Source organism: Oncorhynchus clarkii, unplaced genomic scaffold (genome assembly GCF_045791955.1).
Source record: "Oncorhynchus clarkii lewisi isolate Uvic-CL-2024 unplaced genomic scaffold, UVic_Ocla_1.0 unplaced_contig_1025_pilon_pilon, whole genome shotgun sequence".
NCBI lineage: Eukaryota > Metazoa > Chordata > Actinopteri > Salmoniformes > Salmonidae > Oncorhynchus > Oncorhynchus clarkii.
Window position 1 is genome coordinate 55,470 of NW_027258253.1, and position 13,960 is coordinate 69,429.

General features: G+C 39.4%; 1 protein-coding gene across 1 annotated transcript; it reads right to left on the bottom strand.

The window, feature by feature from the left end:
• Positions 1-320: 320 nt before the first annotated feature.
• On the bottom strand, positions 321-2,064 carry LOC139396379 (equistatin-like). The gene is made up of 5 exons (XM_071143414.1): positions 2,034-2,064; positions 1,456-1,519; positions 691-822; positions 505-599; positions 321-423 (listed from the first exon to the last, which is right to left on the bottom strand). The coding sequence occupies exons 2-4, from the start codon at positions 1,505-1,507 to the stop codon at positions 520-522; spliced, it is 264 nt and encodes an 87-aa protein (XP_070999515.1). The 5' UTR covers positions 1,508-1,519; positions 2,034-2,064; the 3' UTR covers positions 321-423; positions 505-519.
• Between the last annotated feature and the right edge of the window lie 11,896 nt (positions 2,065-13,960).

The following is a 13,960-nucleotide window of genomic DNA, read 5'->3' on the forward strand; positions in this document are numbered from 1 at the left end:
AATTGCATAGGTTATAGAGCTCATTAAGCGATTTTGATTTTCAAATTACATTTGCATTGATGACAGAGTGATTAGAGGGACAATAGAGTGCTGAGTACCAGGCAGTTAGCAAGTGCGGTAGACTACTAATGACCATCACCAGCATCAGAGCTTGGAGAAGCCTAATTACTAAATGGTCACGTGGAATTTGACTACCTCAATTCTTGTAACTGCCGGTAATAGTAACCTACTCCTTCCTCCATTTCCCAGAAATGGACTGGTTCAGATATATTGTTCAGCATATCACACCAACAATAAAGTAAGTAAATCAACAGTTTAATCTCTGGATTTCTTCATGTATTTAAATGGGATGTGAATCAGTTCCTGTAGTACAGTAAAGACAACTGTCCATCTTTTCAACGACTCCATTCCAATGCCCTTCATCTAAAATTAGACAAAAAACATTAACATCCAGAATCAGCTGCAAAGAATTAACATTTAGTGAATGAGTATGTACAAACACACCCCTTGGAACAGTTGCTAGCAGTTGATAGCAGTGCCTGGTGGAGTGTCCGTACCCTGGATCTTCTGTCCAGTAGTGGTCACACACCAACAGTAACCTACCAGAAATAGACATGTTACAGTAAAATGGGTAAATATTGTATGTGTAACATTCAACTGAATTAAATGTGTATGTGCGTCCGTGTTAACCTGTAGAGCCCGAACATTGCTTAGGGGTGTATCGTCCAGCGGTGTCGCACGTGGGGATGTAGGCTCCAATTGGGCCATGTGTCGCAGCATATCTAGCACGCTCACAGGGGGTCATGGGTCGTATCGTAGCATCTGGACACAAGTAACATGCATTGTAATGTGGACATAACATTGCAGCACATGCATGCCGTAATCTTCTGTTGCGTCCCATATGTGCCCTGGTCAGAAGTAGTTTATATACGGAATAGGGTTCCATTTCAGATGTAACCTTGGTACTTCCTGGCTAAATATTGAAATTCTGCTACTTGTTTAAAAGTCCTGTGCAGTCAAAATTCAGTTTCTGTCATTTGAAAACAGCTGATGAAACCAAGACTGAAAGTGGGGGTAAATTGTAGCAGTGTTATTTTCTGATAGTTGGTAGACAATCCAATCATACAGCCAGTTGAATGATCAAACCATTCATATCAGAATACCGCAGTCCAGCATCTAGACACCAATATACATTTCTGGAACTAGATGATTAGAGAATTTGGCCAGTAACACAAAAGGTTCCTAGTTTTAATCCCTGAGATGACAAGTTAAAATATCTGTCCATGTGCCCTTGAGCAAGACAAACCTCTCTCCAGTGTCAGTTGATAATGGCTGGCCAAGGGACAACTCGTTATGAAACGAAACATTAATACATACGTGTGTGTAGAGGACAGATCAACACCCACTAATGTTTATTAACATTTTGGGAGTAAGTGTGAGGTACATCACTCTTACCTCCCAGAGCAAAAGCTGTGCTGACAAGCAGAATGATGGTTAATGTCGCCATGGTGATAGTCTCCTGAGAGAGAGAGCGAACGAGAGAGATTAGTTGAGCATTTTAAAACATTTGGAATGGCTGTGGGTACTAGAGGAGAGGTTAAGGAAACCCTGTGTTAAGTACAAAACTTAAGCAACAATTGCTAAACCCAGTCCTGAGGACCTCAAGAACCGAGTATTGGCAACACGGCGCTACAATTCTTCCGCCAAAATTCAGGTATCTAATCTATTGTATGTGGTTGAAGAGCCTGGCACACAGGAAAATCTATCCTTCCCAAATGGCTCCTCATTCCTGTTGTAGTGAACCAGCTTTGACAAAGGCCCACAGTGCACTAGATAGGGAAGGGGAAGCATCCTAGAGCGAGTCATAGACTACCTCTTTACTGCAAAGGTAACTATTAGTCTATGCTCTTAAATTCAGGGGGTCACTCCACAAAATGGCACCCTATATGGTGCACTACATTTGACCAGGGTCACATAAAATTAAGTTGCCATTTGAGATGCAGATAGTCTATTAAATAATGACACAATCTCACCTTCTGCACTCTTCCAAGGGATTGACTGGGTGTCTCTGTCATCTGTGAGTTATGGTCTACTTCCTCCACCTCTCCTTTTAAAGGACCTGTCACAGGTGTGACTAGTTGCCTCATTAACCCAACGAGAGTTGCCGATGTCGGCCATTAGCCAGTGGTGTAAAGTACTAAAGTACAAATATTTGAAAGTACTAATAAAGTAGTTTTATTGGGGGTGTCCTTACTATTTATATGTTTGACAACTTTCACTTAACTACATTCCCAAAGATTATATTTAATTTGAAATATAATTTAATTTTGATACTTCAGGATATTTGTTGAAACTTTCAGACCTTTTCTCAAGAAATATTTTACTGGGTGACTTTCACTTTTACTTGAGTCATTTTCTCTGAAGAAATCTTCACAGGCAGGGAAGAGAGTAGTAGAGGAAGATGGGTCCAGTTTCGAGGGATCCTGATAGGCTCCCGTGAGTATGACGAGGCCAATAGAGAGTGACAGGAATAAGATGTGTTTCAGCAAGGTTGGTTTCTTAGCATTCATAGCCATGGTTATCAACTGTACTGCAGAAATAGAACATAAATCACAGAAAATAGATGTTGTTGTTGTAGCTGCAGAGAACTCCTTGGGTTATGAGATTTTACTGCAAAAGAGTTACAAGGTGTGATGAACGATAGTGTCTCGTTCTCCCAGGCTGCCGGCCTGCTGCAGGACAAAGCCCACGCAGTAGGACTCAGCCAACCTCATAGTATGATTATTCATGTAATGCTTTTGTTATGAAATGATATTTTTATTTTGAAAATGATCTTCCCCAAACTTGAAACTCATGCGCTGCATGTTCATGCCAGTTAGGCTCTACACCCATTGTAAAAAGGTTATTTGGTCACTTCAGTTGTAATTCAAATGCAGCCAGGTGGTTAAATGGCATAGTTGTATTCATTTATATCCACTAGATGGCACTGTCCCTTTAAGAGATTCATGAATAAGGTGTGCAAGCAGTTATGGGATTGTGTGGAAGAGTAAGCAATTACACTGGAGAGCTACTGAAATCCATCGTGGGTCCAACGTTCCTTTGGATTGACATGGGGATGTTAGCTTCTTGCTAGCTGAATACCAGTGCTCTCAGAGACATGTTGTGGAGTTAATCATTACATTATTTAAAGCTGCTGTGTGGGTGACGATCTACTGTTCCATGTGGGGTTAGGGTGTCACGTGGGCAGTGTGTTTAAAGCAGAGACACTACTCAGATTGATTTTATGCACTTTAATACAGATTCGTTTAACTTGATTGTGATTTGGACTGAATTTAACTTCATGGTGACTTCCTCTTGTGGTGATTTCCCTCCGACATTATCCAGTTTTAACTGTAAGCTTCGACAGTATGAACAACCCCAAATCATTTTTGTGTCCTGTGCTGGGTTGACTTTCGCCAGTCTACACAAACCTTATCAAAACATATAGGCCTATGGGCTAGGCTACATGAGGTGTCGCACTATAATTTGAAAAAGTTGCCAAAAAAAAGGTCTGCATTGTTTCTTGCCTTCGACTGGGCATCATTCACAAGTGATGGGCTAATATTGTCACCCATCAGACTATTCTTGATTTAATCTTGTCTTTACATGTACTAAATAATATGTGAAATTTGTTTTGATTTAGAATGGACAATTATCATGCACCTGACTTGAAACAGGCAGGGGTAAAACATTTTTTTAAATCTATGCACTTAAATAGCGAATGGAGGACGCTATTAATCGTGAATCACACTTATTCGTTAATTTTCATGACAGCCAGGTAGGCTGTACACCTGTTGTAAATATAAGCAATGTGCTTAATATTAGGAAAGTTGAGAAATACAGTACCAGTCAAAAGTTGACACATCTACTCATTCAACGTTTTTTCTGCATTTTTACTATTTTCTACATTGTAGAATAAAATAACAAATCAAAACTATGAAATAGCTCCTATGAAATAGGAGAGAGACTCTTCAGAATCACACTCTCCAACAGAAGATGAGAACTTCTCCATCACCTCAGTCTTATACAAGACAAGAACCTGGCTGGCAATCGCTTTTGTGGTGTCAAGGAGGACTTGGTCTTGCAAATACTTTTTGAGAGCCAAGAGAGGTTTTGGGGTCTCACTTTGTCCTTTTTGTTCATTCATAGATGAGGAGGGGTTATTAAAAGTGGTTTACAAGAAATGGAGTCCGATGTGTCAGCCTCACCATTACTGGAATGACCAACGTCCAGGCACAAAGTTGGAACCATTGTGAAATAATATTTTGTGCTCTCCACAAATGTACTTGTGAGATCCCCTTTTTCTGGACAGGTAAGAATCCTCTTCAGCGTATTTTTCATGTCGTAGTAAAAGCCAACAGTGTAAGACCAGATCTTACTCTGATGGTTTTCAAGAAGGATCTGCTCACTCTGTGCAGGAGAGCAGGATGCCCTGATAGACTGGGTAAGATTGTCCATGTCTGAAACAAAGGTACTTACCAACTCAGAGGCCTCAGGGTCAATCATAAGGTCTCTGATCTCACCTATCCTAGGAGTTGGACAAGATGATGTAGTGCCAGAACAACATGATGTACAACCCCTGAATCTTTTAACGATCTCCCGGATCGATTCAGTGGCCTTGGTCTGAAACTCCTCAGTGAGTAGTTTGTCCATACTTTGTGTTGACAGATGAAGACTAGATTTGGCACCTTTGATATATGATTTCATAGGAAGTCAAAAGTCAAAAGTAAAAAATGTCAAAATTTTGTAAAAAACTTCACACACCCTTAAAAAAGTGCCTTCTAGACCGTTTTTCAATATTCTTTCGATTTTTTTTGTCAATTACACATGTGTAAGAACTGTATGAATATACTTTTGTAAAATGATATTAGCATAATGTATAAGAACTGTATCAAAATACTTTAGTCATACTTTATTATCATATTTTTTTTTTTTTTACTTGTGCATAAGGCATATGTTTTCTCCATTTTGAATATGATTTCATAGGAAGTCAAAAGTCGAAAATGTGATTGTTTAAAAAAACTTTAAAAACTAAAAAAAGTGCTTTCTGGACCGTTTTTCGAAATTGTTTCGATTTTAAGACAATTAATCATGTGTAAGAAGTGTATGAATATACCTTTGTAAAATGTTATTATCATAATTTTTTATTTTTTTTTACTTGTGCATAAGGAATATGATTTGTCCATTTGCAATATGATTTCATAGGAATTCAAAAGTCAAAGTCAAAAGTCAATTTTTTTGGGGCCAAAATTGACTGAACTGATGATCTCGGGATGGCCGGGCAGTGATAGCTGTTCATTTCCATCACTCGTTGTGTTGATTTCATCATGTCCATTTGGTGATGTTTTTTTCACTATTGAATCATATTGCAAATGCACGTGCATTTGCAATATGTTTCAATGGGCATTTACCATCACGAATTTGGCATGCTCAAAAATCATGCAGAATTGCAAAATTGACTGACCTGATGAACACAGGATGGCCGGGCAGTGATAGTTGTTCCTTTCCATCACTCGTTGTGTTGATTTCATCATGTACATTTGGTGATGTTTTTTTCACTATTGAATCATATTGCAAATGCACGTGCATTGTTGTGCAACTGGTAACCCAAAAATAAAAATATGGTTGTAAATGCATTTACCGGGACTCCTATTGTCCATGCCCGCTATGGGAGTACCCTACTACGGCCCTCTATCCATGGGGGCCGTCCTGAGTGCTTTATGGACAGTTTAAAATATGACGATGGATGCAGATTGTGATTTTCCTCCGTGCAACTGGTGATTTGAAATGTGCATCTGGTAACCCAAAAATTAAAATACTGTTTTAAATACATTTACCGGTACTCCTGTCATCCATGCCCGCTATAGGAGTACCCTACTACGGCCCTCTATCAGTGGGGGCCGTCCTGAGTGCCATTCTGTATACTTCCGGCCCTTCTTTGGACACTGTGTTAACAACCCTCCAGGCAAGCTTCAATGCCATACAACTCTCCTTCCGTGGCCTCCAATTGCTCTTAAATACAAGTAAAACTAAATGCATGCTCTTCAACTGATCGCTACCTGCACCTACCCGCCTGTCCAACATCACTACTCTGGACGGCTCTGACTTAGAATACGTGGACAACTACAAATACTTAGGTGTCTGGTTAGACTGTAAACTCTCCTTCCAGACCCATATCAAACATCTCCAATCCAAAGTTAAATCTAGAATTGGCTTCCTATTTCGCAACAAAGCATCCTTCACTCATGCTGCCAAACATACCCTTGTAAAACTGACCATCCTACCAATCCTCGACTTTGGCGATGTCATTTACAAAATAGCCTCCAAAACCCTACTCAACAAATTGGATGCAGTCTATCACAGTGCAATCCGTTTTGTCACCAAAGCCCCATATACTACCCACCATTGCGACCTGTACGCTCTCGTTGGCTGGCCCTCGCTTCATACTCGTCGCCAAACCCACTGGCTCCATGTCATCTACAAGACCCTGCTAGGTAAAGTCCCCCCTTATCTCAGCTCGCTGGTCGCCATAGCATCTCCCACCTGTAGCACACGCTCCAGCAGGTATATCTCTAGTCACCCCCAAAACCAATTATTTCTTTGGCCGCCCTCTTCCAGTTCTCTGCTGCCAATGACTGGAACGAACTACAAAAATCTCTGAAACTGGAAACACTTATCTCCCTCACTAGCTTTAATTAACTTAGTATCCACATGATCAAGCACCTTATCCATACAGGAAACATTAACCACTTCTTTTTTAAATAAACATTCATAATATATCTCTACCGTATCCAGAATCCCCACCAAATCATTAACCTTATCCCCCTTATCATTAATTAACTCTGTAATATAAGTCTTCTCTTGCCTTCTTTTTTCTAAATTCAAGAAAAACGAGTAGGAAAAAGTGGGTTTGGTGTCAATTGATATCCGTTTGGTGTCATAATGACATCTAATTGACTGATGGACACTGACTTGCTAGTTGACTTTTGTGCATTTGCAATATGTTTAAACGGAGAGGGACCATCACCAAAATGTCATTCTGAAATCAACACAAAAAATGGCATCACCATAGTCTCCAGACTGTGACGAGTTCAACGAGACGCCCCGCTTGACCGTAGCTCGTTCTGAGTGCAGCAAACTTGAAAAAAAGAAGGCCCAAATGAAGCCTGCCCCACAATGTCATTTGATTTTGGGTGGCAGTGAGAGAACCGTTAGGGTGAGAAGCACAATTCGACCTCAGGTACGTTCCTGAGGTCCTCCCGATCCGTGCAAGCCTAAGCTTGACCGTGTGGCATTAACCCTTCACAGTAAAAAGAAGGTGTTTACTTGAAACAGCTTGCTTTGACTTCTCTCCCCATAGGAATACATTGCCTGCACCTCTAAATTCAACCTGAAGCCTATGTGGGTTATGAATGCCTTATGAACCTGTCTTCTATGACAGTCCATCAGACCACTATGAGGTCTACCTGTGTCGAATCTAAGCTTCCTGAAGCAACCGGAAGTGGTTAAAATGCCCCTAAAAGTGTTTACCCATACCCTGCCTGCAGTTTGATAGACATAGTGCATTCAACCCTGTGTAGATCAGTCAATTCTTAACGTAAAGACTTAAAACTCAGGATTCTGTAAGTGGCTATGTCATTCAAGATATGTGTTGACTTATAGCTTCCTGTGCCAACCGGAAGTGCCATAATTGGTGTCTCAGGGGCTGTTTCGAGGGGTTAAAAAAGTCTGATCTCTCCAAAATGTCATATGTGTGACTAGGTAACCCTTCTGAACTTTAAATCAGTCATTTCTCCCAACAGATGTCAAAGAAAGCTCCCTCACACACACACAGGAAGGATGGAGTGATAAAGTGCGGTGCTTAAAGACACAGAGAGCAGGAAATGGCATTACCATAGTCTCCAGACTGTGCTGAGTTCAACGAGCTATCCCGCTTGACCGTAGCTCGCTCGGTCTAGGCGCAGCGACCATTAGAATAGTAGGCCCAAAATGAAGCCTGCCCCACAACGTCATTTGATTTTGGGTGAGAGTGAGAGAACCGTTAGGGTGAGAAGAAAAATTCCACCACAGGAATGTTCCTAAGGTCCCCCCGATCCGTGCAAGCCTAAGCTCCGTGTGGCGTTAACCCTTCACAGTAAAACAGTGTTTTTTGATCTCACAGAATGCAGTGTCATCTCTCCCCATAGGAATACATTGCCTGCACCCCTAATTTCAACCTGAAGTCTATATGGGTTATGAATGCCGTATGAACCTGTCTTCGGTACCGGTCCATCAGGCCACTATGAGGTCTACCTGTGTTGATTCTGAGCTTCCTGGACCAACCGGAAGTGGTTAAAATGCCCCTAAAAGTGTTTACCCATACCCTGCCTGCAGTTTGATGGACATAGTGCATTCAACCCTGTGTAAATCAGTCAATTCTTAACGTAAGGACTTAAAACTCAGGATTATGTAACAGCATACCCCAATGAGGATATGTGTTGATTTGTAGCTTCCTGTGCCAACCGGAAGTGCCATAATTGGTGTCTCAGGGGCTGTTTCGAAGGGTTAAAAAAGTCAGATCTGTCCAAAACTTCATATATGTGATTAGGCAACCCCCATGAACTGTAAATCAGTCATTTTTCCCCAAAAAATTCAAAGGAAAAAAAAATCACACTAAAACACAAGTTGGAAGGAGGGACGTATTGGGGTACGTAGAGACAGACAGTGGCTGCAATAGTTAGCTTTGTTGGAGCTAAAAAAGAACCGTCGGACCTAGAGTTCCGAAACTTTAGAAACCTGTTCTAGACCTCCGGTCGATGGTGCGTGGTGAGTTACGTGGCTCTAGACGGTTCTCGGACCGAGAAACAGCCTCGTACATTTGCAATACCTTCAATTCATTTTGACCATTACGAAAATGACGACGTTTAGAAAAGTCTCAGAGACGCAAGGCTAGGTGCATTGAAACCGGCTCGGCCCATAGAGACGGACCCCGACGTTTCTGTCCGATAGCTCGTTCAAGGACCCCGTAGCAAGTCATGGAAAATAGTGGATTTTCAGCACCAATTAGGGTTTTTCTCGGACACCAAATGACCTATCGAGCCGAAACTTGGGATTCGGGGTCGCCTCAGCTAGGCCAACGCATAACATAAGAAATGGACCCGCAGCTAGAACGTAACTACGTGTTTTATGGTTTTTTTATGGTTTGAACCCAAGGCGTTGTGAATTTTGGGCCACCTCTGAAGTATGTAATAGTTGGCTACTAAACGAGTTGGAAAAAGTGGGTTTGGTGTCAGTTTGTATCAGTTTGGTGTCATAATGACATCTAATTGACTGATGGACACTGACTTGCTAGTTGACTTTTGTACATTTGCAATATGTTTAAACAGTGAGGTACCATCACCAAAAGCGACATTCTGAAATCTACCCTAACGAGCGATTGAGATGAACCAGAATCACTGCAAAGCCATCCCGAGTTCATCGGGCTAGTCAATTTCACATTCCTGCAGGATTTTTATAGCATGACAAATTCGTGATGGTACCTGCCCATTGAAACATATTGCAAATGCACAGTGACTTTGAAAAAGTAAGGAAACATAAACATTTTTTTTAAAATTTTAGGTGACCAGTTGCACGCGCATTTGCAATATGATTCTATAGTGAAAAAACATATTGCAAATGCACAGTGACTTTGAAAAAGTAAGGAAACATAAACAAATGGACATAATGAAATCATCATTTTTTTTTCCCGGTTACCAGTTGCACGCGCATTTGCAATATGATTCTATAGTGAAAAAACATATTGCAAATGCACAGTGACTTTGAAAAAGTAAGGAAACATAAACAAAAAAAATCTAAAAAATGTTTTGGGGGGTGACCAGATGCACGTGCATTTGCAATATGATTCTATAGTGAAAAAACATATTGCAAATGCACAGTGACTTTGAAAAAGTAAGGAAACATAAACATTTTATTTTTATTTTTAGGTGACCAGTTGCACGTGCATTTGCAATATGATTCTATAGTGAAAAAACATATTGCAAATGCACAGTGACTTTGAAAAAGTAAGGAAACATAAACAAAAAAAATCAAACATTTTTTGGGGGGGGTGACCAGATGCACGTGCATTTGCAATATGATTCTATAGTGAAAAAACATATTGCAAATGCACAGTGACTTTGAAAAAGTAAGAAACAAAAAAAAATACATCTAAAAAATTTTGAGCATGACAAATTCGTGATGGTACCTGCCCATTGAAACATATTGCAAATGCACAGTGACTTTGAAAAAGTAAGGAAACATAAACAAAAAAACATCAACACATTTTTTGGGTAACCAGTTGCATATTTTAGATCACAAGATGACAAAGGTATAGTTTGAGCAAAGTAAAGCTTGAATTTTGAGCATGACAAATTCGTGATGGTACCTGCCCATTAAAACATATTGCAAATGCACAGTGACTTTGAAAAAGTAAGAAACAAAAAAAATACATCTAAAAAATGTTGAGCATGACAAATTCGTGATGGTACCTGCCCATTGAAACATATTGCAAATGCACAGTGACTTTGAAAAAGTAAGGAAACATAAACAAAAAAACATCAACACATTTTTTGGGTAACCAGTTGCATATTTTAGATCACAAGATGACAAAGGTATAGTTTGAGCAAAGTAAAGCTTGAATTTTGAGCATGACAAATTCGTGATGGTACCTGCCCATTAAAACATATTGCAAATGCACAGTGACTTTGAAAAAGTAAGAAACAAAAAAAAATACATCTAAAAAATTTTGAGCATGACAAATTCGTGATGGTACCTGCCCATTGAAACATATTGCAAATGCACAGTGACTTTGAAAAAGTAAGGAAACATAAACAAAAAAACATCAACACATTTTTTGGGTAACCAGTTGCATATTTTAGATCACAAGATGACAAAGGTATAGTTTGAGCAAAGTAAAGCTTGAATTTTGAGCATGACAAATTCGTGATGGTACCTGCCCATTAAAACATATTGCAAATGCACAGTGACTTTGAAAAAGTAAGAAACAAAAAAAAATACATCTAAAAAATTTTGAGCATGACAAATTCGTGATGGTACCTGCCCATTGAAACATATTGCAAATGCACAGTGACTTTGAAAAAGTAAGGAAACATAAACAAATGGACATAATGAAATCATCATTTTTTTTTTCCCGGTTACCAGTTGCACGCGCATTTGCAATATGATTCTATAGTGGACATGATTCAAATGGACATGATGAAATCAACACAACGAGTGATGGAAATGAACAACTATCACTGCCCGGCCGTCCCGAGTTCATCAGTTCAGTCAATTTTGGCCCCCCAAAAAATTGACTTTGGACTTTGACTTTTGACTTCCTATGAAATCATATTGCAAATGGACAAATCATATTCCTTATGCACAAGTAAAAAAATAAATAATAATAATGATAATAAAGTATGACTAAAGTATGTTGATAAAGTTCTTATACATGTGTAATTGACACAAAAATTGAAAGAATTTTGAAAAACGGTCCAGAAAGCACTTTTTTAAGGATGTGTGAAGTTTTTTACCAAATTTTGACATTTTTGACTTTTGACTTTTGACTTCCTATGAAATCATATTCCAAATGGAGAAAACATATGCCTTATGCACAAGTAAAAAAAATTTTAAAAAAATGATAATAAAGTATGACTAAAGTATGTTGATAAAGTTCTTATACATGTGTAATTGACACAAAAATTGAAAGAATTTTGAAAAACGGTCCAGAAAGCACTTTTTTAAGGATGTGTGAAGTTTTTTACCAAATTTTGACATTTTTGACTTTTGACTTTTGACTTCCTATGAAATCATATTCCAAATGGAGAAAACATATGCCTTATGCACAAGTAAAAAAAAAAAAAAAAGGATAATAAAGTATGACTAAAGTATGTTGATAAAGTTCTTATACATGTGTAATTGACATAAAAATTGAAAGAATTTTGAAAAACGGTCCAGAAAGCACTTTTTTAAGGATGTGTGAAGTTTTTTACCAAATTTTGACATTTTTGACTTTTGACTTTTGACTTCCTATGAAATCATATTGCAAATGTACAAAACATATGCCTTATGCGCATGTAATTAAAAAAAAAAAAAAATATGATAAAAAAATTGGACAAAAGTATATTCATACAGCTCTTACACATGTGTAATTGACAAAAAAATCGAAAGAATTTCGAAAAAAGGCCCAGAAAGCACTTTTTTAAGGGGTGAAAAGTTTTTGAAAAAAATATCCTTTTTTCAAAAATTTTCTTTTGGATGTTGACTTGGGTTACATTTCCAATATGAAAAACCCCGGTGGAGCGCACTCGCCCCCTGTTGGATTTTTGAGGTGTTACAATTGGCAATTGCCATATGGCATTTGCCATATACTTTACACGAATCAACGCCGCTTTTTTGACCGTTTTTCCGCTGTCCCGGAATTTCCCACAAGAGGGCATACGGAATCATATGGCAATTTGGCAAAACATCACGAATCACGACGGGGCCTTATCTCGAAAACGGAAAATATTTCGAAGCCGAAACTCGGTGAGCGTAGGTTTGGCATAATGGGCAGTTGGCCCCGAACAAGATGGCGTCTAGGCCTCGACGGTTTTTGAGTTATGGCCGTTTTTCTGGGATTAAAGGTCCTAAATGGAAATAGAGAAATTATTTTTCCACTTCAGGTCAAAGTCAAGGAGCCTCCGGTGTCAATAAAAAAAAAAACAGCCATTTATCTATCGTCATTTAAGAGAAACGGAACAATGACATCTTGGTGATGGTCACAAATAGGCGTTTTTTTTTTCAACGGTTACAGATCCAGTTGCAGGGTGTTCATACGAATCTTTTTAAAGTGTGCTGCGGAGCTCTGCGAGATTTCTGTGATTTTCTATGATTTTCTGAAATAACACACACATACTAAACCCTCCGTAAATAACTCAGTTCTTAACGTAAAGACTTAAAACTCAGGATTCTGTAAAAGCATACCCCAATGAGGATATGTGGTGAATTATAGCTTCCTGTGCCAACCGGAAGTGCCTTAAATGGTGTCTCAGGGGCTGTTTCGAAGGGTTAAAAAAGTCAGATCTGTCCAAAACTACATATATGTGATTAGGCAACCCCCATGAACTGTAAATCAGTCATTTTTCCCAAAAAAAATCAAAGGAAAAAAAAATCACACTAAAACACAACTTGAATGGAGGGACGTATTGGGGTGCGTAGAGACAGACAGTGGCTGCAATAGTTAGCTTTGTTGGAGCTAAAAAAGAACCGTCGGACCTAGAGTTCCGAAACTTTAGAAACCTGTTCTAGACCTCCGGTCGATGGTGCGTGGTGAGTTACGTGGCTCTAGACGGTTCTCGGACCGAGAAACAGCCTCGTACATTTGCAATACCTTCAATTCATTTTGACCATTACGAAAATGACGACGTTTAGAAAAGTCTCAGAGACGCAAGGCTAGGTGCATTGAAACCGGCTCGGCCCATAGAGACGGACCCCAACGTTTCTGTCCGATAGCTCGTTCAAGGACCCCGTAGGAAGGCATGGAAAATAGTGGATTTTCAGCACCAATTAGGGTTTTTCTCGGACGCCAAATGACCTATCGAGCCGAAACTCGGGATTCGGGGTCGCCTCACATAGGACTTCACATAATGTCCGAACTGGACCCGCAGCTAGAACGTAACTATGTGTTTTACCTTTTTATTATGTTTTAAACTGAAGACGCTGTGAATTATGGGCCTGCTCTGACATATGTGATAGTTGGCTACTAAATGAGTAGGAAAAAGTGGGTTTGGTGTCAATTGATATCCGTTTGGTGTCATAATGACATCTAATTGACTGATGGACACTGACTTGCTAGTTGACTTTTGTGCATTTGCAATATGTTTAAACGGAGAGGGACCATCACCAAAATGTCATTCTGAAATCA